The sequence below is a fragment of the Dicentrarchus labrax genome, unplaced genomic scaffold (assembly GCF_905237075.1).
Source record: "Dicentrarchus labrax unplaced genomic scaffold, dlabrax2021, whole genome shotgun sequence".
NCBI classification, from domain to species: domain Eukaryota; kingdom Metazoa; phylum Chordata; class Actinopteri; family Moronidae; genus Dicentrarchus; species Dicentrarchus labrax.
The window spans coordinates 24,749,019-24,772,374 of record NW_026136721.1 but is presented as its reverse complement, the minus strand read 5'-3'; the positions used below and the strand labels follow the sequence as shown (position 1 = coordinate 24,772,374).

The window sequence follows — 23,356 nt, the reverse complement described above, 5'->3', positions numbered from 1 at the left end:
GCCCCCTGATGAATCATCACATTTGACTACTTTTTAAGCCTAGCCCTGTAATCTAATTCCTTACAGTAATCTGCTGTCTTTTGCCAGTATTGGTTACATTATATTGAAAGATTTTCAAATGCTGACTTTGTTGAGTTTCTTTTGACTGAGGGGGTACCTCTCACCTAAGATAACAAATCACAGTTAAGACTTAGGTTATGTTAATTAGGACACTGCTTTATCCCAAAGCCTTTCAAGAATAGAACTGACCTAGTTATGTCAGGAAAGTCCACAAACTTAACACTAGGTTCTGACTGTCCCATTGGTTCTTCTATACATACTGTGTGTGCTAGGATTGTGAATATGCCTGGCTCTTCTGGGATAAGGTGTACTCCACATTAATAGATGTTATTCTGTGTTCTGGTGCCATGTCCCCCCAGTACTACTTTAATCATCATCCTTGTAAAAATGTGTCCTGTTCACAGGTTTCAATGCTACCATCTTGCCTTGAGATGAAAACCACCACACATTATATACACATGACTTGGGTGAATGGAACTAGGTACAAAATCACTGTAGCCTGATACAATCAGTGACAAGCATCAGACATAGCCTTGTTAAGTCACTAATAATAATTTTGATGTGGGATCCTTGTGTGGTGAGTTGTGAGTAAATAAATACTTTGGATCAATTGACATGTAGGGACATTATTTTCTGGTAGGGGGTGTTGTAAATATTGGGGCATGGACAGGGTCGGACAGGGCAGGCACACTGACTTATAGCCAAAGGCACAATAACTAAATTGACTTGCATCTCAACCACAAATGAGAGATACGTTTAAGACACCTCTGATATTAACAAAAATAATCCTACAAAACAATTGACAGCAAGCTATGGTGTCACATATAGCAAACACAGTAAGCCTATAAGCTTCACAAAATAGTCTTGCATCAGTGCATATTTTCTTGGCTCTGCAAAACCATCCATGATATCAGTGAGTTCACTCTCAATTTCTAGAAAGTGCCTTGAGGCATTTTTGCAGCATCTTAGCCCTTAGTTAATTTTTAATACTGGACAAGAGCCATGGCAAAATTGGATCATCCAGTTTATTTACATCTACAGGTGCTTTTACTTGGACCAAACAGTCATAACATGCAAATATACATAACTATATGTCCATGTTAATAGCAAAGGTGTGTCTTTGTGAGTGAACTTTAATGTTTCTTCAAACCAAATAATAATATTTGTGGCCAGAGTGTTGGGAGTTTATAGCCATTTGATTTGTTTTTTTGACTCAAACTTCCCTTTTTTTTCCATTTCATTTGATTATTTCTTGCTTGACCTCTGACCTGCCTTACAGTATAGGTGGCCTATAGACAATTTTGGGAACTTGTAACCCCCCTGGTGCAGTAAAGGAAAACTGAAGACTTGGCACTCCTATTTCCATTTTCTCTGTCTACATGTGATTGAAGAAATATTGGGTACATCTGTCTTCTGTCTGCTTTGTTCAGCATGTTAATGATTGGACAAAACAGGTAACTATCTAGGAGTGAAAAGCTCTCCAGATTAGTCAAATAGCTTGAAGATTTTTCTGCTACATATGTCTGGGATTATTACATTTTAGTATATTTCTGTAAAGTCTGAACTGATATGGTGCTATGAGAAAATTTGGGTGACTTGCATTGTTCTTAATAGAACAAAAAGAACTGAAAAATATCTCATTGAGTTGCTAGTGCATGTCTTTCAATATCAGCACTCAGTCGTATCATTCTCTCTTCATTATTTGGTAGAAGGATGACATATTTGGGCTGCCTGATCTTCAACACAAATACAGTTTTTGAGGGGCTCTGCATTCTCTTTATTTTTAAATATTGATGATACTGTATGTTTGACTTATTGCTTTTGTGTAGACAGCAACAACTCTTTTATTATTATTCTTCTTTTATTTATGAAGAAATTCTTGTAAGACCAAGTTTGTTACAAATGCAATTCATTCAGCGTGATAATGTCTTGAGGAATTTGAAGATGTGCTGTTACTGTTCTCGCACTCGCCAGGTGCCAGTTGCCAAGTAAATGCATTTTGAATGACATTTTTGCCAAGTGCCATAAAGCCTCTCACAGTCTATTGCAAACTTCTTTATTGCTTGTTCTACAAGATTACCATCACAAGTCTTTTTCTCCTTGAGAAGAATGAAACTGCATGTCCATACTTCTTCTTTAGCACACCATTCAGAATAGGCCCTTTTCAAAGTAAATTAAAAGAAATGATGTCCACTTTCTGCTTTTCATTTCATCACTGTATCTCAGTACTCATGTCTACAGGAGGTCTAACTGCAAGCAGCTCTTTGTGACATTTTTCCAGCTCTCAGAAAATAATCAAACAAGTGACTTACCAGCTGACAGGCGGGTTTCAATGCTGTCGCTACGCTGGTGGTGCTTAAGAGCAAAACCTGTATATAATAAGGAAATGCTGCTGTGTGATAAGTGTTAAGGGGCATTTTACATTTCACAGGTTGCTAAGATGTTCCTGGAATGGTTTGTGTGTGTATTCTGCAGGTCAGGGGTTTTGCAGGAAAATTGCCGCTGCTGACATAGAAACAGAACCTGCATCTATATTTAGTCACTTATAATGGTCTAACTAATTGGTCACTCTAATTTCATGTTCTACGTTGTTTCCATCTGTCCATTACACTCTGTTTTCTTCCACAGTATATCCACAAAGGCATTTAAAAAGGAGAGCGTTTAACATGGTAAACATATGTTTTCAGTGTTTACTTTTTACCCCCGACAGCTCTATATCAGTGCAAAAACCCATTCAATTTTAAACATCTCTTTCAATTGAATTAATATTTGACAACTGCCATAATGACAGCAACATTTCTCATTACTCCTTCTAACCTTTTTTGTGTTTTGGTATGACGTATTGCTTGAATTAATCTACAGTACAGTATATTCTAACTGTATCTGCCTTTCAGTCCTAGGTTCATAATGTGGGAAAAAAAACAAGGTTAGTGCATGTTTAGTTTCAAATGTATTAAGGAGTTCATAGATTGGATTCAGACAGGAACATGAAGTCAATTTTGCCCTCGCAAATCAGTTAGCAGGCTTTTTACCAAGTGGCTGATGAATATCACTGAGTAACTAGCACACAGTTGCTAAAGACTGAACCAAAGCTAAAAGAAAAAGTAAATGTCATGTGTCAGGTTCACAGAACAATGATCAGTGTAGCTGGTGATGGTGGTGCCTGCATATCTTTCAGCCTGTAATTAGAATTTTAGGGAGGACAATAATTATTCAGGAAATATTTGTCTCCAAATGCTAAACTATCTACCCTAACTGATACATACAGTATAGGTACCTTTGTTGATACTGTACATATGTCCCTTTTTTCTACCGAGCATCGCAGTCATCAAATGTGTGCTGTTGGGTCTTGAAGCTTCTGCCGTCCATGCCCCAACAATGAACCCTCTTTCAAAGTCACTTGAATCTTTTACTCTTGCCATACAAAATAAGAATCATCTGGGCCTGCACAGCATTTGTATACATGCCACAGAGCATGATTGGATCTTAATTGCTTAATTGTATCATGCACTGTGCCTGTGTGAAAGCTTTTGCATTTGTTATGATTGTATTACTTTTAATTTGTCACCCATTTGTATGTAAAGCAGGGCTCCACAGAGTGGGGCAGAGTGCACCTTGTGGGAGGAAGACTTGGGGTCCTAGAGCCATTTTGCATTTTAATAATACAATAGGGAAAAAGGAAAAAAGTTTGGGCACACCTGATGTAAAACATTACATTTCTGTTTTGTCTTTTATGCCCTTTTTTGATATGCAAAGGGAGGAATATTAGGAAAACACTCTGGAATACTAACAGTGTTGGAGGCCTTGCAATCAATCCACAGAATTCAGAGAACCAAAGGGAATGGTTAGTCTGTCACTATGCAAGAAAAGTTATCAAATATGGACTACTGGTCTTCCCTGGGTGCTGCTTTTTAAAGTGTGATTGTCAACTTCATTCATTAGCTGGTTAGACTTGAAATTATGCAGCCTACAACATAAGTGATACAAGTGTTGGCAGTACAAGGAGAAGATGATTTTGTTCCTCTGAGAGACCCATCTGTAGGTAGTGACTGGAATATTTAATGAAGAAATTGCAATTCTTTTATATCCTCAAAGTAGGATATTCATAAGCAGTGCACATGTCAGCAAGGATTCAGTGCTAAATGGGCTTTGTGAATAATATAATTTACTTCTGCTTCATAATTAGAAATCTGTGGAACTCAGAAATAGCTCAAACGTGAAATGAGTGGTATTTTCCACTCAACTAAAAGACAGCAATAAATATCTCAAGGTTTATAACTACAGTTTAAGTTCGACACTGCAGTTTTTATTTCTCTCTCAGCCTCAAACACGCACACACACACACACAACAAAATGCAGGTATAGATATGCTACTCATTTGTATTCCTTCATTACAGTCCTGATATGTTTTAGTCCTTCAACTGTGTAAAGCACTTAATAAATAAATAAAGATTATTGTTATTATTATTTTTTATTCATTCGGTTCATGTACAGTAGACTAGATACAAATAAAAATAAAGAACACATATATATATATAATATACACATACAAACCTATGACATTTTCGAATTTCAAAGACAAGATTATTCCATGGTCAGATCAGACTTCCAGTCTTGGAGGTGATATATCTATCCCCGAAAACTATGACAGCTTCAGGAGGGGAATACCAAACACTACAAAGAGAATAGGAGTAGATGAGAAATAAAAAGAATCTCACCAATTAGTGAGAACATTGTCGAGAGGTATAAAAATCATTATGGAGGAATGTTTCCTACATCCATTCCAAAATCTTGTTTTTATGGCTGACAGAAAGGAGGTACCTGATCAAGAAAGGATGTGATGTCTTCACTGCATGATGGACAGAGGGCACACGCCACGGTGAAGTGAATGCCTGGCAGGAGGTGCACTCCAGTAGCCGACACCATGGACCTTTCACTGAGACTCGCTGATCCTTCTGACACCAAATCCTTGCACATAATCACACATAGGCATACAAAACAAGACATGAAAGCAGCCCAGAGCCATGATACATCAAAGAACATCCTGCACATGTCCAGATCAATTATTGACAGAAGATAAAGTCACAGCAGAGTTGCACACACACATTTAAAATTACTTTTTCTTATATTACTGGTTCTCAAATTATGGTAAGTGTACCTCTGGCCGTACGCAAGCTGCATCTAGGGCAAAAAAAAAATTCTCTGAAATGTCATCTTTTTGTATTAAGTAGCCTGTGCTACTGTACTTTAACTTTGGTCATAATGGTGGTATTTGGAGAGCTTAGTATTTTCTGAGCTGGTTCGTCGTGTATAAAGTTTGTCTGATGTCATTCATTGCAATTAGAAATGGTAATGGTTATTATTAGTTTTCTGAGAACACCCCCAAACTCTAATTTGTATTGATTCTGGGAAATTACTTCTGGGGGAGCTAAGCCCCAGAGTTATTTTGACACTGCTTGTTCAAGTAAAATTTCCAGGGGAAACCGAACTTTCCTGCTGTTTTGCCATAAATCATTGTTGAGTGTTTGCCCCTTAACTTATAGGACAATTAATAACTCATACTATTCTTCTTGACTGCAGGTGTGCAGAGTTTCAAACACAGCTCCACACTGGTAAAACTTTGCAAGATCAGAAATCCTGGGCTGAAGTCAGTGTTTGCTGCTAAACTTCTAAATTTTTGATACAGATCCCTGCTGCACATCAGTATAACTCCTGTTTACAATGTCCCTTTGAGCTCTTCTGACTGGAACATATATGAATGTGAATTTTTCTACCTGCACAGAGCAGATGGGTTGTTTTTTGTGATCACAGCATTAATGGCCATTCTAGTTTAATTTGCAGATAAAGTAAAAACTGAAATAAGTTCATTTAAAAAAAAGAGTGTCCTCTAGCTTTACAGATACGCACCGTGGGTCTGTTTTGTGGATAAGCAGCATCATATACTTACAGTGGATGTTCAGGATATTAGGCAGCCTATCTTTCTTCATCAGACTTTGTCTGCCCACAGAAGGATCAAAGGACTGCTTGGGTTTTCATCCTGTCAGCCATTTGTCCCCAGCTTAAGAGAAAAGAGATGAAAAGGCGAGTCAATTGAATGACAATAAGAAATGTGAAATAAAAAGCCTGTAAGTCAGGACTGTATTGTGTACCACCAAGACCTTCAGTTCAGGTTCTGTTTGGGAATCAGTAAAGAGGGTTACTCTGGAAAAAGTGTGTTGTTTTATCACTGCCAAATAAACACAAGAACAAAGAGATCACTGTAAGGATTGCAAAATAATATTTTCATAATTTATTACATATTATTTAAAACTTGTCTCATGTCATGAAGATGCTGAGGTGTTTAAGTTCTGTTCATCTGACCTTCTGAGAATCCTGGAACAAAGAGTCACTCTTCTGGTCTCTTCTGTTTCAAAACAACAACAAGGAGTGTCAGTGGAAAATACAAATTGTGGCTGCCAAAGTCACCCAGCCTTCTGTGTAAAATTTCAATTTTCCGTTCATTCATTCCTGAAGCATCAATTTTAACGCCTGAAATATACTCCAAGGCCAGTGATTTTAATTTTAATTTTAATGCTGAACATTTGTTTTCAGCAGTACATCATTATTTATTCTCTCCCTTTTGGAAAGTTAAATGGGTCCCTTTTTCTCTCTTTTCTTTGGCAAATGATGAGTTGCTGTTATAATGCCATGAGTTATTGTTCTGGTGCCATGGTGAAATGTGTGTGCCACAAATTTATGACAGAAAAATTTGATTCATATTCATTTGGAAGTACTGACAACAGGTGGCTTGGAGATTTGTCATAATGACGTTGCAGCTCTCTAACATCAGTTTATGCAGTTCTGAAAGCACAAACATTTTCACATAAAACAGAAACAGATATATAGAGATTTTTTTTAAAGAAAATAAAAGGTTAACCTTTTTTATTGCACTGCAAGATACATTTCCTGATAAAATATGACAAATAAAACACAGAAGTCTTTTCTGATTTCTCTTGGAGAAGTGTGGAAATAAATCGCAATAGCAACAGGAATTCTAAGTGATTAAAATCAGTATGATGAATAGATGTCTGAGTAGAGCAGATCATTTTCTTATAGAGGTACTCAGAAGTAGAAGAGAAGTTATGCGAATGTTAGTTTGTCAGCTCTGTGTGAAAAATGAACAGGGGGGGAATCATCCCTGCTGTTCTGGACGTTTTCCAGCTCTTGTGTTTTTGTGAGGGTGCACACATCCTTCAAGAATGGGGCTAAACTGCCTTGTGCTTTCATTTCAAATCTAAATTTGTCATGCTTGAGTGATTCAAACACAAATGTTATTGTTAAAGGACACAACTCAGCAAGTGTCAAACCCCTCTCCACTGCCGTGGCCGTCTGGAGCTGCCTTGACTATTTTGGCCTCTTCCCCAGAACCCTCCAGGAAGTGTTGAGGATAAAGATCAAGGCAGCCAAATGGCTCAAAGAGGAAATTTAACTTCAAGTTACAGAAAAAGAACAATATACTGTACTGCAATGTGCTAAGTAACTATATATCTGTGCTGTTTTAAGTACCATGAAGATGATTTGTTCTTGTTACATAGACTAGTAACATGCTAGATATACATATTCATACCTAAAATCTACCAATTCTCTACCAATGCCAATTAGAGATTAAAGGAATAGTTTTATATTTTGGGAAATACCTTTATTTGCTTTCTTGCTGAGAGTCAAATGATACCACTCTCATGTTAAAATCTGTTTATTTTTCTATTCTGTAATGTTTGTCACTCAAGTAAGGCTGCAGTCAAAGAACACAATCAAGTGCGCGGGAAATTTACTCACGTGCTGAAGAAAAAGCGGACGGGGGAAGAAAATGGCACGTGCATGGTTATAAGCATAAACTGCAAGAGCTAGCGTAGTTAGCGGGCTATAATAGCATCCCACAATTTGAAAATTGAACAGCAAAAACGTTACTATCGTTAACTTGTGAAACTATTGCTGCACTCAATGAATGCAGCCTCCCATTCAGTCTGCATAAATCTAAAATGGCAGGGTCAAGTTGCAACTGGTGTTATTTGTTTTTTCCAACTAACCGCTCAGAGGATTCTTCTTCATTGGCTTCTGGCCTGCTACTGCCGCCTTTCTCCGTTGAATGCAGACTGTGTGAGTATTGGTTTGAGAATAGCTTGTCAGATGGCAGTGTGAGTAAAATAGCAAAGAAAATAAGGCCTACAACAACAAGATGGGATTATTTTTTAAAGCTGGGGGTATCTTGAAAGCTGGAATCAAAATCAACATTTTTCATGTTCCAAATGGCCAGGCACTGCTTGAAATAAGCTTGTAAACAGTAGCTATGTGACATTTGGGCTGTAACGGGAGAAAAATACACGATCAATCTTTACTCAATTTTGCCATATTCCTGAAATGATAGAATCCAACTCAGGCAGATAGGAAATTGTTGATGGGATTTTCCAGAGAATCTATTGCAATCGGGGTCAGTCCTCTGTCCATGCCTCCTGCTGCTGCTGGATCTCTTGACAAGACACTGAGCCATCAACTACTGCCCGTTACATAACCTGTTCTCTCTAAAGCCTTTTAACAGTTGAAGTCATTTGAAATGGAAAGTCTCATCTCTATAAAGTTAAACACTAAAAAAGAAATAATAAAAGCTCAACATAATGATGGTGATGATAAGTTTGGACCTAAATGCTAATAATTGCATACATCAAATGAGAAATAGCATTTATGTATATAAGTCCAGTAATGGCAATTTTACCAAATATTTACCAAACTCAAAATATTTCCCACCTTTTGAAGCAATATTTTGTGTTATGTGAGTGATATCTGGGAAAATGCCAAGAACAATGATACTCAAGGGTTGAACTGGATATATTCAACTCTATTGATGTATGAGTCTATACAGGATGCCTTCAGGCACAGTATTGAGTGTAGGTCACCTGTGATGTAGTGGTAAAATGGAATAAAATAGACTTGAAGCATATAAAAATTATTGTGCGAGTGGAACGCGAGCCATTAAGTGGCTTGTATAGACAGCTGGATTGATATCTGTTCTGTCAGACTCACGACTGAAAAACACCTCTTATAGGCTATAAATACCATTAAAGCTGCTGTTATCAATATTTTCATGAGTCAGGTGACAATGCTTAATATAAAAAGAGGCAAAAAAGGAGAGTGAATATTGAACTTGCATGAATCCAGTGGCAAGAATGAATGCTAAAGTTGATCCGAGGCTGCTTGTGAAACAGTTTGTTTACCAGGTGTAGCTTTTCCACCATGTTGTGTTCAGGTTTAAGTAAATTACTAGTGCATATTACATTAATAAGACTAGATGGTGTAGGAGGACGCTGGTCTGTTAATGTAGTTAAAATTCATACTGGGACAGTCAATGTAAGTCCTATATTACTCACATTCATCTATGCGTGTGTGGCAAGGAGTGGAGTTTTTAAATGTAAATAAAGGGGGGAACTAAAGATTACTGAGGGAAGGAACTAACTTAGGGACCGACAACGCCACCTGGGGACTTGCACCCCAGGATATGAAAACCAAATTCTATAAAGGGCACAGGGTCGAAACTGATGAGGCAGAGACAGTAGGTAAAATAGAACAGATGTTTTTATTAACAAAAACGATCTAAAAGAAGCCAACTACAACAATACTAAAACTCTAATGAAATACGTATACTAAACTAAAAATCAGTGGGCTGGGGCCTCAGTGGGGGCAGACCACTGGAAAAAGTACCCTATCTCACTAGTCTGGGGAGCAACACTACAAACACTACAACAAAACATGCACTAAAAGAGCCCCAGTGCCTAATTGCATGCAACGGGAGTGAGGTTCCACGGCTAGCCGCCCACCTGAGAACACCCAGGCCACACCAAAAATCAACGGAACAAAAGAAAGACACTCCTGAAACAAAGAGAATCAAAAGTTAACAAAACCAACAACCCCACTGATAATTAAACAATCTCAAAACATACACTCAAGCAAAATAACAGAAATATATTCAAAGTAAACAAACTCAAATCTGGACCAAGAGAACAAATCAAAACCAGACAAAAGGAGCAAAATTGGCAAATAAGGCCAAAACAGATGAAAACGCTGGTCCAAAAGGAAAAGAAATAGGGAAAAGAAAAGGCAAACCTAACAAAAACAAAGCAAAACAGAACAGCAGCAGGTGAGCCTAAACACAAAAAGGCACATGTTAGTTGGGGGGACAACTTTAAACCACCAGGAAACACTAAAAATGGGGGCCCTACTCACCACCTTCAGCAGGCAACCACTACCAGGGACCAGCAACAACCAGCTAAGGCGTTTTATACTGCACCTGGGCAGGGGGAGGAGCTAAGGGAGGAGTTTTTGTATGTCAAAAGACTAATTACACTTGACTAAATAAAGAAGCCAAGTTGGTCACAGTGGGACTTCATCATTGACAAATTGTAATTGTTATTGCATTTCGCTGTGAGGAAAATTGTCTGTTTTTATAAAAACCCTGGTTTGTGGTGGAAGCTGTATTTATGTAATTCATGTCAGTGCCAGTAATAGCCTCTCCGTGTGATAACATCTTAATGTTTTCTATTTTACAGGGAGCCTGACCAGAGCAGTAATACTGTCACAATGCCTGTCAGGTGTCAAACTATGAACCAGGCTTACGGTGGAAATAAGACTAAATCTAGCATAATGCAGTGGTGTGGTGTTCATACAGTTTATAATTTATAATCAAAGACAAGAGAGAAGACTAAATTGTTCTTCTTATTCTTATTCTTTAAGATAAATGTGTTTTCAACATTAAAAACAGCCTCCTTAAAGTCAGAAATCAGGAGAAGAAAGTGCCATTTCCCAATTCGTAACATAAAAAAGGTATACTGCCAAAGTCAATTAGTTTTTTGTTATCTTCTTTTAGCTTTAATAAGCTTTCTTTTACGGAAGACTTACTGACTGACAACGATGCGCTTCAGTGACATGTCTTGATTGAGATGTGTTAACAGGCAGTTAGAGGAACATTAAAAATTAATTACAATTTTGCAACAACTTTTAAGGCTGAAGTATTAACCAAGTCATATGACAATTTGTGGATTTGCTGAAGGTGTGCACATTACATTTTATACACTTTCTTTTCCCCTTCTGTTGCTACAGAAAACATGTTATATTCTCTCTGCTATGCATGTGCTTGTTAAGTGAAACCATTTACAGACACCCAGAAAAATAACTGAAACACACTTATTATTACATGAACAGTAATGTTTGGGAACTGGAATAGTCTTCCAACACAATACTGTGTAAGTATCTCCAGAAACTTTAATTCAACTTAAAAACCTGCCTCTAAATATGTTTACAGTGGTGTATAACCTGCACCTTTCAGACAAAGGCATCAGTTTATACTTGGAAGAAGACAGTCTCCACTCGTTCCCCATTTCTAAACTGTCACTATGCCATGGTGGGGATCCTTCTTTGATACTTCTGTAGCTCCTACCAGGCCACATTAATGTATTCTTATCTGAACACATTTACAACTGCACCACAAGCTATCAGTTAGTTTACTGACATCCGTTCTACGGTAAGTTGAGTTGAGTTTATACATTAACTTGTATACTAGGCTTCCAATTCTGGTTTTTACAACAAGATAATCAGACGCAAAATTGTTTAAATTCCCCACAAGGGGGGACTGTTTGGTCAGATGTGTTCTACTTATGGCAGCCTGCACCACCTACAGGATAGAAAGGTAATAGCAGGAGGTCAGACCTTCAGATGTAGACATGTCTTTCACAGTCAAACAAATCCTGGCTGGTTACCGCTGCTTTGAATCTATCTATCTATTTCATCTTCCCAAGTGTATACAGACCTTCTTCCTCACTTTTTACTCTCAGGAACAAGTGGATTAGGTATATACCAAATCACCTATGATCCATTGTTCATTTACATACACTTGAAATCTCTCTTGAGACAGAGACTGTAGTTTAAACACTGTTTATGTGTTGTAATGGCTTCACATCTATTGACTCATTTGCTACAAATAAATCATGGAAATATTGTACAACGTCTTGACAGATTGTTTTGGTTTAGATGGATATATAGCCCAATGGTGGAAAACACCTTCATTTTTTCCTCCAACTCGATCAATAAGTTATTTCAGGTTTGCTACAAGTCACTTCTGATGCAGATTCTGCACACATGCATTGAGTTTCGCATTCAATAAGAGACACAAAGAATAGTTGAATCAATGCAAGAGAGAGAGAGAGAGAGATCCTGACTTTTAGTCACTAGTATGGATCAAGCCTTAGAAATCCTAGTTTCCATCACTCAATGTTATAAATTTGTAGTCTCCCTGCTCAAGTCAAAACAGATGACATCACCAGGTTAAACGGGCCCTTAAAGGTTAAAGCGATTTAGTATTGTGCTTCCAGGAAGTTGGAGGACTCACAAGACAGTTACAAAGACAAAATTCAAAATCCATGAGACAGAGATATTCAGATTTTAGGCAGAAATATTCAGATTCCTTTGCCAGCCTACATTTCCTGTAATGAAACCAATTGTATGCATGAGCTTGAAAGTTCACTCCTGGACATAGTAGTATGACAAATCTCAACTGAAGGTCCCTTTGCATCTCATCAACAGATAGAGTTTGAAGACTATGAGGGGTAAATTAAATAACCTTCTCTTTTTTTACTTTCCAAACACCAACATTCTTCCTCTTTACTCAACAATCAGCCAAGTGTGAGGCAGCGTGGTGAAAAATTGTAGACTGATCTATAATCTGTAAACAGTAGACAGTAAAAGTGAGTCAAGCACAACAAATGGTTTTGAGTCCAAAAATGTGATTGTCCCATGGTTTCTACCATTATCCCCACACATCCAATCCCTCTTTGACAGGAGGCTTTTTTGCCTTGTCTTTCATTGTGGCCATTTGGAATGAACATTTTTGCCTTTAAACATGGTTTAGACAACACTTATACACACAGTGCAAGCTAGTTTCTCATTGATCAAGCTCCTCCAGAGCCCCAGAAGACAAAATAAGACAAGCTGAATAATATCCATGACTTGTAAATTAACCTTCATGAGGAAAGGTCTCCCAAAATGATATAAAGGATTCATCATACAAAATCAATATATAAATAAACACATACATATTATAACTATCATTGTAAATCAGCAGACCAGCTGTCAGATCACCCCGATTAAGTGGGTGTTATCACTTGTTATTTGCACTCTAGGCAAGGGTCAGTAGGCCCCTACTGCACCTCCTAGTTGACTCAGTAGGCCGTTTTTTATAACTATGGCAATGGTAATTTGAGGCTGCATAATTTGCTTTGAAGAAATGCATGAGATTTTCAAAAGGCCTTGGAAACCTGGTTGGATGGTTCCTGGAAAAACACAGACTCCAAAGTCAAAAGGATCTTGCTGAAATGCTTTGAGTGGGGAAACTGTGGGCTGGTCCTCCTTGAGGCTAAAAATCAAGCAGAAAAATGTCGGCACATGTGCTTTATAAAAAACAATACTGCTTTTTCATTATTGTTATTTTATTCATTAATAAAAACATTTAAGGGTCTTCATCACTGCGTCTCTTGCTGCTTGAGTGATGACTTACTGAATGTAAGAAAACAATGAGTGAAATGAATACTGATGAGAAAATCATCCTTTATAAATTCATGATGTACAGTTTATCACTCAGAAGAAATACATGCATTCATATTATCAGTGGTGGAGTATTGAATGAAGTATTCAGATCCTTTAATTAGGGATCTAGTGTATAACATTTAGGAGGATGTGTTGGCAGAAATAATTTATTTTCATTCGTGTATAATCACCTGAAAATAAAAATTGTTGTGTTTTTGTAAAAGTCCTGAATTCAAACCTTACTTAAGGAGAAGTATGCAAGTATTATTAGCAGTGTTAAAGGTAAATTAAGTTTTTTGCCTGACAATGTTTTATTATTATATATGATGTTTTTGGATTAATATTACTGTTGCATTAATTCTCACTGCTGTAGATGTTTAAGGTTTAAATAATTTTAAATAGATAATTTAGCAGAAGAAGTAGGATAATTTTTCTCAACTTATAAAGGAACTCTTTACTCACATTCACATTAAAAATCACCAAATTTGGATACACATGGCATTGACCGGACAGGAAGAATAGGAGGAATTGTAATCTGAAAGTAGAAAAATTACATAAAATAGAAATACTCACGAATGAGAACCTCAAATGTGTTGGCTTAACTGCAGTAGCCTGCATTCTACCGCTGTATGTTCTGCATTATATTAGAATAAAGCAGAGATTATAACACAGTTTATAAGAATCATCAAGAAGCGAGCAGGTGAAGAGCCCATGTGATGTGTCCACTGATTGAAGTGTAACCCCTTGGGTGTGTAACAACTGCCAGTCCACTTATCTGTGTTGATGAAGAGAATGATGGCGTCCTCACTCCTCCATTGGTCTCACTCAAGAACAGCTGTTTGGCCGGTCAAGCCTGTGGAAAATGGAAAATTGTTCATACATATTTTATCATTCGACTGCAGCCTTTCAACAGGTCACTTATTTCATAGTGTTTAACATTACAGTGAGCAGCAACTGACAGGCTGGCCTTTGGCAGTATTTCAGGGCAGTTTCTTCAAAAAGGAAAAATAAACTTCAACCTGACTTGAAGGACAGCGGTGGAAAATAATTGGAACTGATATTAAAAAACAGCAGAAGCGGCACACTGAAAGAAGTGAAAATGTGATTCTGATTCATAAATAATGTGCCTCACTTGTGCTTTGACTGAAAAATAAAGAAAACCAAAGTTCATTCTTGACCTTGGAAATAGTAGACAAAACAGTCTCATCTCAAGGTCCATCCAGTAGCCGCTGGGAAGCTTCTGATCATATCACATGATCTTCGTTAGCGGATGGAGATTCCCCAGGTGTCATGGAAATGTAGATGTTCACATTTACATTTTTCTTCTCAGCATTTCTCATCCATGATGGTTTAAGAGTTGGAAAATCTGGGAAGGAAACTTAAAAGCTTCCATGATGGCATCTGAACTCCATCTGCTGAGAACATGTGCAGATCATGTGATATGATTCAAAGCCCCAGATTAACTAAAAGTCGCACTTTAAGGACAAGAATTAACTGGAGTTTCTTTATCTTTTTTTTTTTTTTTTTTTTTACAATTGGCTGACGATTTTCTGACTTGGATTGATCACAAATGAAGAATAATTTAGAGTTTACACCAGAAGTTAAATATTAACCTCAAATTGAATATACCTTTTACAGACCATTAACCCTCCGTGGTTGTAAATTGGGTCCACAGAGCACTTTGTGCATATCTCAAAGGTCAATTTCCAAGTCTTTTCAAAGCTAGAGGATGTCATTAAGAAGGCAGTGCAGCTACCACAAGAGTCCATTCATGCCTGTTTTAATTCATGTTTTAATAAAAACACATGAGCTGAAGAGTTAGCTAAAAACTCGTATACATTGCTAAATACATGCATTATCTTGCAGTATAAATATCCATTATATTTAACTAAACATGCCCCTGCTGTTTAAAAGAAGACATCTTCTCAAATTACAAACAGCTGTCACGCACACTTCCTGGTCTGGTCGTCCAATAGTGGTACAAGCAGAAGGTCACGTGTGGGTCTCCGCTGGTCTTTGACGTTCAGTGCGTCGGACCTGAGCAGAGGGTGAGTTTCTGGGCTTGTACTTGACTTTGCAACCAGTGAATGGTAAAAAATAAAAAATAAAATACAAATTCCACCATGCAGGTCGCCAGAGTTGATTTAACTGTACAGACCTACAACCTGATTTTTTAGTCGTGTAGACTTGTGTAGAAGCAGGTGACATACAACAATAGCAGCTCAGTGCAACTGTGGAAGACAACGTGTACACTATAACAGTCCCTATCAAAATATTAGTGCGAGCAGCAGCCATGTCATAAACGATCAAATATAGTTGGAAGCTGTCTTTTGCGACTTTCTTTAGCCTTTTATACATCCATAAATCCGCTATAAAATCATGGAGGGGAAATAGGCGCTCCTTATAACAGAACTTGCTTGAGAATCATCATGTGTTTAAGTTTTCTTGAGTGTTACTTGTTGATAGTTGTTTATACATCCATGGATAGGCTACAGTGCAAACAGGGACTGCTAATAGGCAATTCGGCATGCTTTTAATGGGGCCAGTTTGACAAAATAGGTGGTTTCCAATTGACCAGACTACCAGGTGTTAGATGTCCACTGTTTCAAACGTCCTCGACCTTGGTGAAGTTCAGCAGGTATAAACAGATTTAGAGTACTTCAGGATTTCAAAATAAAGCTTGCAAAGTCATTTCATGTCTTGTTATTGTTTGCTTTTGAATCACACCATGCTCTGAGGCTGACACTGCAGATAATGGCAGCTGTCAGTCATATAATCTGCACCATTAAAGCATCGGTCCTGACTGAAAGTTTGACTTGGCAGATAAATATTGCCCCAGCTGGCTGGTGTACAGTCATTTATTTACTCAAGAAAGCTATGTCAGAGATCATTTAACCTTGTACATGTCGGTATTAATAGGCCTTCACATGATTTAAAAGGACAAATATATAAAGGGCTTGTGCCAGACAGACTGCAGAGAGGAGAGCTCCCTGATTTGGTCTTTCTTGAGTGCCCTAATGAAAATGAACTCTGAAAACTTTATTTTGAAATTTTCAAGTAGTTTCCATTGTGATAATGCTGTAGCTTCACCAAGGCCAAGAACATTTGAGATGGTGCACCTCTGGTTCACCTGGTTCACTCAGTAGAAAGTGTGAGTTGTTGTTCACTGTAGGTGATTGTTTGAAGATGAGAAAATAGGAAAATAAAAGAAAAAGGCAGCACTCATATTTAGGCTTAGCTTGAATTAGTTTTGTACTGTTTTCTTGAAGGTCTAATTATTATGGCTAAATATTATATGTTATGAATATGTTGGTGACAAGCCGGTCCTTGAACATGTAAGATAAAATGATTTGTAAAACAGATTTCCTCATAAAGCCTAGTTCAATATGTCATTGTGAGTGATAAGTGTAATAAAATTGACATGCATATGTATAGCCTTAGTGACTATATGTGGAGTGTACTATTAAGGACAGAGTAATTATGGACAACTGCCCAATTAGTTCGGATGAATAAATTCTGATACTACATCATCTGTGTTGGGGCTTTCATAATGCTAAGTAAGGTATGGGTGGTCACATTTTGTCTCTGCTCAAAACCTCTTGAGAAATAGCCTGTCAATCATTACCTCTTAGCTTAACAGAGATTGCTCTGTGATTGATTGATTAATGCGATCTAGATTCAAACCTCAAGTGGGAAATCTAGTAAGGGCTCATAATTGGGAAGCACTGAGGGATCAAAACATGAGACTCTGTGTTTAGTGTTTTGGCATCGTTTTTAGTAGATTATTCTCTTGGTAAAGTTTGAGCTTCTGTTGTTGCCGTTGTTTTCCTCAACCGTGGTGGATCTGGCTGCTCGTACACATACTGTGCTATGTAATATGTAACTGGCCAGTTCTTCCAAACAAACGTTATGTAAATGTAAAAGCATTTCATGAACTGGGTATATGTTTATCATTTTTTACTGCAAACTCTCAGCTGAAATAATCCTTCATAAACACATTTGTAAATATCTAATGAATGCTCAGCAGGAGATTTGTTTGATTATTCTCAGCCTTTATCATTAAAATAAAGCTGTCATTGTTAAAAACTCTATTTTTGTTTGTCTGTTTTCATCACAGCAGGAGCAAAAGGTGCACTATGGGCCGCCTGGACGGGAAAGTGATTGTGCTGTCAGCTGCCGCGCAGGGGATTGGACGGGCTGCAGCAATAGTAATGAGCTTTAATATGAATTTGTCACTGATGTTCCAACCATATCACAGAAGAAGGTTGTTTATTTAATGTCCTGTGGTGTGCAGACCCGAAAGCGGTGTGTTTAGACATAAATATATATTTCAACCAGTTCTTATGTAACGCACACAGATTTTAATGTCGCCAAAATCCCATAATATCTTCTGCAACATCAACAACAATATTGTTGATCCAAAACACGTTTTCTTCCAAATGATTGTGCTACAGAAACATGCACTGTGTCCATATATTTACTGTAGTTTCCTGCTCAAGTTCTGGTTTTACCTCCATCCTTATTACAAATAAGACAAAATATTCAAGCTATTTTTATGGAAAAAAATCATCAGTGTATTGTTGAAATAACCATTTTCACTTTGCATGAAGATTCTAGACGTTCTGTGTTTATGTCGACAATATTCTGACAGTCCACATGCATGTGCTGTAGATAAGGTTGCTGTAATGGGGATTCTTGAGATGATGCAAACACAGCTTCAGGACATTCCTCGGGCACAATCATCTGGTGGTATTCTTTTTCCAACGAGGAAACAAAACACTTGACATCTCACATGCATCCTTGTAAAGAATGGGTCATCATCACATCCATTCCCTTCTAGTGATGTCTTATATTACAGGGGTTTGTGTGTGGCGAATTGTGGAGGAATTCTAATACAGAGCGACCTATTTATGTCTCAGATCATTGGGTTCAAATTACATGGCATTAAAAGTGGCATATGGTGTGATAGGTCTGTTGAGCATTTTCCATTTCGTCTGTATTTTGCGGATGTGGTCTGCTCTGAGGTTAATGATGCAGTCACTCAGTTATCACCTCACTGGAGGTGGAAGGGATTTCATGTGAGGGGTTTAGGCTTAGGAATTGACATTCTATGTCTATAGGTATGTGGCGATGACATACTGGTGTCAGCACTGTGACATTGAAATTATTCCCAGCCTTTAGTTTATTTCATGACATGTGTAGACATTGTGGAACCTCTTGGATCTGAATCAGGTTTTTTGTTTTTCAACTGTAGGCGTTTGCAAAGGAGGGAGCTCAAGTCACAGCAACAGACATCAATGGAGAGAAGCTGAAAGAGCTGGATGGAATTCAAGGTAAGATTTCTCTTTGTGTGAGGCTGCCATCTGCTGGGTAACCAGTGAAATGCAGCCAGGATGAGACACGTTTTTCCCTTTGTGTATGTACTAACCTCTGGTAGCTTTTAATGAGAGAAATTTGATAAAATTAGTTTATCCTAACAATGCACTGCCAAATTATTTTCATAGTCAGTTAATTGCATATTATTTTCTTTATTAATTGATTAATACAATGATCAATACCCATCATAGTTTCCCTGATCCTAAGAACCTACAGTCTTTTTTCCGACCAACATTCTAAAACCCAAACATATTCAGTTTGCTATTATACATGACACTAACTTGATCAATGAATAGGTTATCAAAATAGCACATTTCCATTATATTTACACATTAAATTTTTTTTGATCAAGATACATTTTTGCAAGATTTTTGTTTAGCAGAAATAACACTGTACCTAAAGATAATATATAACAGTGGTTCGCAAAGCTGGGGTTTGGGACCCCCATTAGGGGTCGGCAAAGCTTCACAGGGGGTCACGAGGCCTTCTTGATTTTAGGGGGTGTAAGAAAACGTATACACAATGGCCCTATATTGCAGCATTTTGTACATTTCTGTAAAGAAAACTAAATGAAATTGTTATTTTTATAGTTTAGATTATTATTTAGATAGAATTCGTCCTTCATTAGAAAGTGTGCAGTTAAAGCAACTAAGCAGCCAATAGAGGTTTGGAACCACTGATATAGGACATATTTTGAATGCAAAGGCTATAAAGTGTTGCTTTTCCTATTTTAGTTACACTATACAAGTAAATTAGGGCTTAGTAACCTACTCAGGCTTATTGCCCCTGTTGTAGCTGACAAGCAATGGTCTTCTCCTCTAACTGCCTTATGTAGAGCTGTTGAGTGTCCAGCAGAATTGTGCATGTAAAGCCGGGTGTTTTCATCCTCATCTTAAACTACCATCTCCTGCAATAAAATGTTAAATCATATTCTGTTTTCCAAGTCTGTCATTAAAGTAATTGGGTCTTTTGCTCCACAATCAAAGCTCTGTTTTTCTTTTCACCAACAGGGATCAAGACCAAGGTCGTGGATGTAACTAAGAAGGACCAAGTCGAAGCCCTGGCCAAGGAACATGAGCATGTAGATGTGCTGTTCAATGTTGCTGGGTTAGTTTTTTTTTGCTCTTTTCAGTAGCGTTTCAATTATTTTACTAAGAGGAAAATCTCACGAATGAATGAGCCACAGTTTCATTGGGTGACATGTCTCTTCATTATAATGGACACTGTAGTTTTTGAGTTAATCCCACATATAGCATTGTGATGCTATGAATATTCATCACCATGACATATTTAAGTTGCCAGTCAAATATTTGTTAAAAACTACAGTTCTTAGCTGTTTCAGAAAATGACACTTCATATCTGGTCACAGCTCTTAAAGAATTACGTTTTCAGTAGGACACATTATCTCATTTTCATGGCGCCTGTCAGTGGGTGGGATATATCAGGCAGCAGGTGAACATTTTGTCCTCAAAGTTGATGTGTTAGAAGCAGAAAAAATGGGCAGCGTGAGGATTTGAGCGACTTTGACAAGGGCCAAATTGTGATGGCTAGACGACTGGGTCAGAGCATCTCCAAAACTGCAGCTCTTGTGGGGTGTTTGCGGTATGCAGTGGTCAGTATCTATCAAACAGATCCAACAGACGAGCTACTGTAGCTCAAACTGCTGAAAAAGTTACTGCTGGTTCTGATAGAAAGGTGTCAGAACACACAGTGCATCACAGTTTGTCGTGTATGGGGCTGCATAGCATTACGACCACCAGGGTGTCCAGGTGGTCACAATGTTATGGCTGATCGGTGTAGAATATTGACAGCCTTATCCTTTGACATATGATAAGTGCATAGCAGCTCTGCTTCTATTGCCAATATGCTGTCTCCACATTAAGCATCTCCTGCTTAACTACATTTCCAAAATCCCTATACCTTAAGGTTTAACCTCTACTTGACCTTTTGTCAATCTCCTTAACAAAGGTCTGTAAAATGTTGAGGGGGTTCATGCAGCATTTAGGTGTAGTTTAATAACTTCTATCTCATTTTTTATCTCTTCTGGTTTGATTCTGATTGACATATGAGGTATTTTACCTCTCGGCTAAAGCCATATGTTTAGGTGATTACATCTAATAGCGTGACACTATTTTTGCTACTTTCAAAGTTTACATGTCATCTACCGTCTGCAGGTTTGTGCACCACGGCTCCATCTTGGATTGCGAAGAGGCCGACTGGGACTTCACAATGAACGTGAACGTCCGGAGCATGTACCTCATGTGCAAGGCTTTCCTTCCTAAGGTGACCTTTGCCCTCTTTACCTAATGCTTAACACCGTTTATCCTGTTGTTGAGAGAATGAAATAGGTGCTGTTGTAAATTCAGCGACATATGCTTTAATTTTGTTCTCATCCTTTTTCCGCTGGGATTAGCTGTATTACTCTGAGCCTGTGGCATGATGGGAGGTGACTGCCCAATCGCTAATCCAGCTTTAAACTAACCAAACCGTCTCAACGGAGAATTTTAGCTTGGATCTCACCATGTTTGTCACTGATTTGTTGCATAAAAAATGAAGACCTAAGACTATTGCATAATTTTACTCTTAATATTTGCCAATTATGTTCTGTTTATATGCCACCTTCCTAATTCGTGTTGTCGTTCTAGATGTTGGCAAAGAAATCAGGAAACATTATTAACATGGCATCTGTTGCATCAAGCATAAAAGGTAAATGATCTTCCACAGATCTTTTAACTGTAGATGACTGTAGAACAAATATTATCCCCAATTAAAGGGACATTAAGTCGTTGAAGTATAACCATGTTCATTGTAATCCTCTTATCTCAGATAATTGCTTTGTGCGTGTGTGTGTGTGTGTCTATGTGTGAGTGACCTATGTGTTTCCTCGAACACAGGCGTTGTGAACCGGTGTGTCTATAGTACCTCCAAGGCTGCCGTGATTGGGCTCACCAAAGCTATAGCGGCTGATTTCATTGACAAAGGCATTCGCTGCAATTGTGTTTGTCCTGGTAAGTTTAGTACGCCCTTCAAAATAAAAGTGTCCTTTTTATTCTTCCTCAAGCATTATTCAAGGTTACTTGCCTTTTAATAGATAACTATATTACTGTAGATATCCTTGAAAACAAATTAAATTGATGTTTTTTAGAAAGATTGAAGGGCCTTTCATGTTCGTGTTTTTTAAAGATACACAAGCCTTGTCCCTTCAAACTCGTCAGGCTTTCATCTGCACAGCAGACCTGAACTGAATCAAAGCATACCGATTTGTCTATCAAAGTCATCCAATTAGCCAAAGGCTATCTATATTTACGTATTCAATCTTGGGTTTCAGAAGAAAATTGGAGTTCTTTTATATTTTCTCAGGTACTGTTGATACTCCATCACTGAGGGGAAGGATCCAGGCCCAACCTGACCCAGAACAGGTAGATATGGTTGACTCAGATTTACTCTGTCATTTTCTCCATTCTTAATCTGACAGTAATGCCTGCATGAGTCATTTAACAGGTACATCTTATCTTTGTTTCCACAAGAAGAAATCCTTCTGGCCGGGTGTTGAAGATAATAACTGCTACAACTGTAACTCCTCTTTTTATGTTTCTCCTCAGGCTTATAAGGATTTCATGGCAAGACAGAAAACTGGCAGAATGTGCACAGCTGAAGAAGTGGCGCACCTGTGCGTATACTTGGCCTCAGATGAGGTGAGCGCTCGCAGATTAACTGATCCATGTCATGCATATATGTGGTATCAGTGTTTCTAAAAACCTGGCTTTGTCCCAGTGTACGATGCTTATCTCCAATGTAAACATTAAATATTCCATAAATATACACGCAAACACAGTTGTTCTTGATTGATTAGTGATCTGATGTTTCCTCTCCTTCACAGTCGGCCTATGTGACTGGGACAGAGCAAATCATCGATGGAGGATGGAGACTCTGAGAAAACTGTAGCGAGTTCACGGTGGCAGCAGTGGAGGCAGTCGCTTCTATTCTCATTCAAACCCCAAATAAAGTGACTGGTCTTTTTTTGGGGGGGGGGATTTTGCATATTATGTTTACTGATTCCATGGGAGACATTTTCTAACCTAAAAATCTATGCCTTAAATGTGTACAATGCCAAAATAATATGTTGACTGACATTTTAATAAATTGACTATATAACAAGTAGAGTACACTGGTATTATAAACTTAATAAATACATCATTTGTTAGTTTCACAAAGCACTCTGTCAAATTTTGACTGTGATTAATAAAGAAATTTGTTAAACATGCATTAAAAACGTCTTCACGAATACCCTTGAGTGACTTTTCCATTTAACCTA

General features: G+C 37.8%; 1 protein-coding gene across 1 annotated transcript; it reads left to right on the top strand.

Moving 5' to 3' along the window:
- The first annotated feature begins 15,626 nt into the window (after positions 1 to 15,626).
- On the top strand, positions 15,627 to 23,326 carry bdh2 (3-hydroxybutyrate dehydrogenase, type 2). Its single transcript, XM_051384901.1, has 10 exons — positions 15,627 to 15,713; positions 17,783 to 17,873; positions 18,920 to 18,998; positions 20,052 to 20,148; positions 21,216 to 21,324; positions 21,687 to 21,747; positions 21,936 to 22,049; positions 22,402 to 22,460; positions 22,644 to 22,736; positions 22,922 to 23,326. Exons 2-10 carry the CDS (start codon positions 17,802 to 17,804, stop codon positions 22,973 to 22,975), a joined length of 738 nt encoding a protein of 245 aa, XP_051240861.1. The 5' UTR covers positions 15,627 to 15,713; positions 17,783 to 17,801; the 3' UTR covers positions 22,976 to 23,326.
- The last annotated feature ends 30 nt before the right edge of the window (positions 23,327 to 23,356 follow it).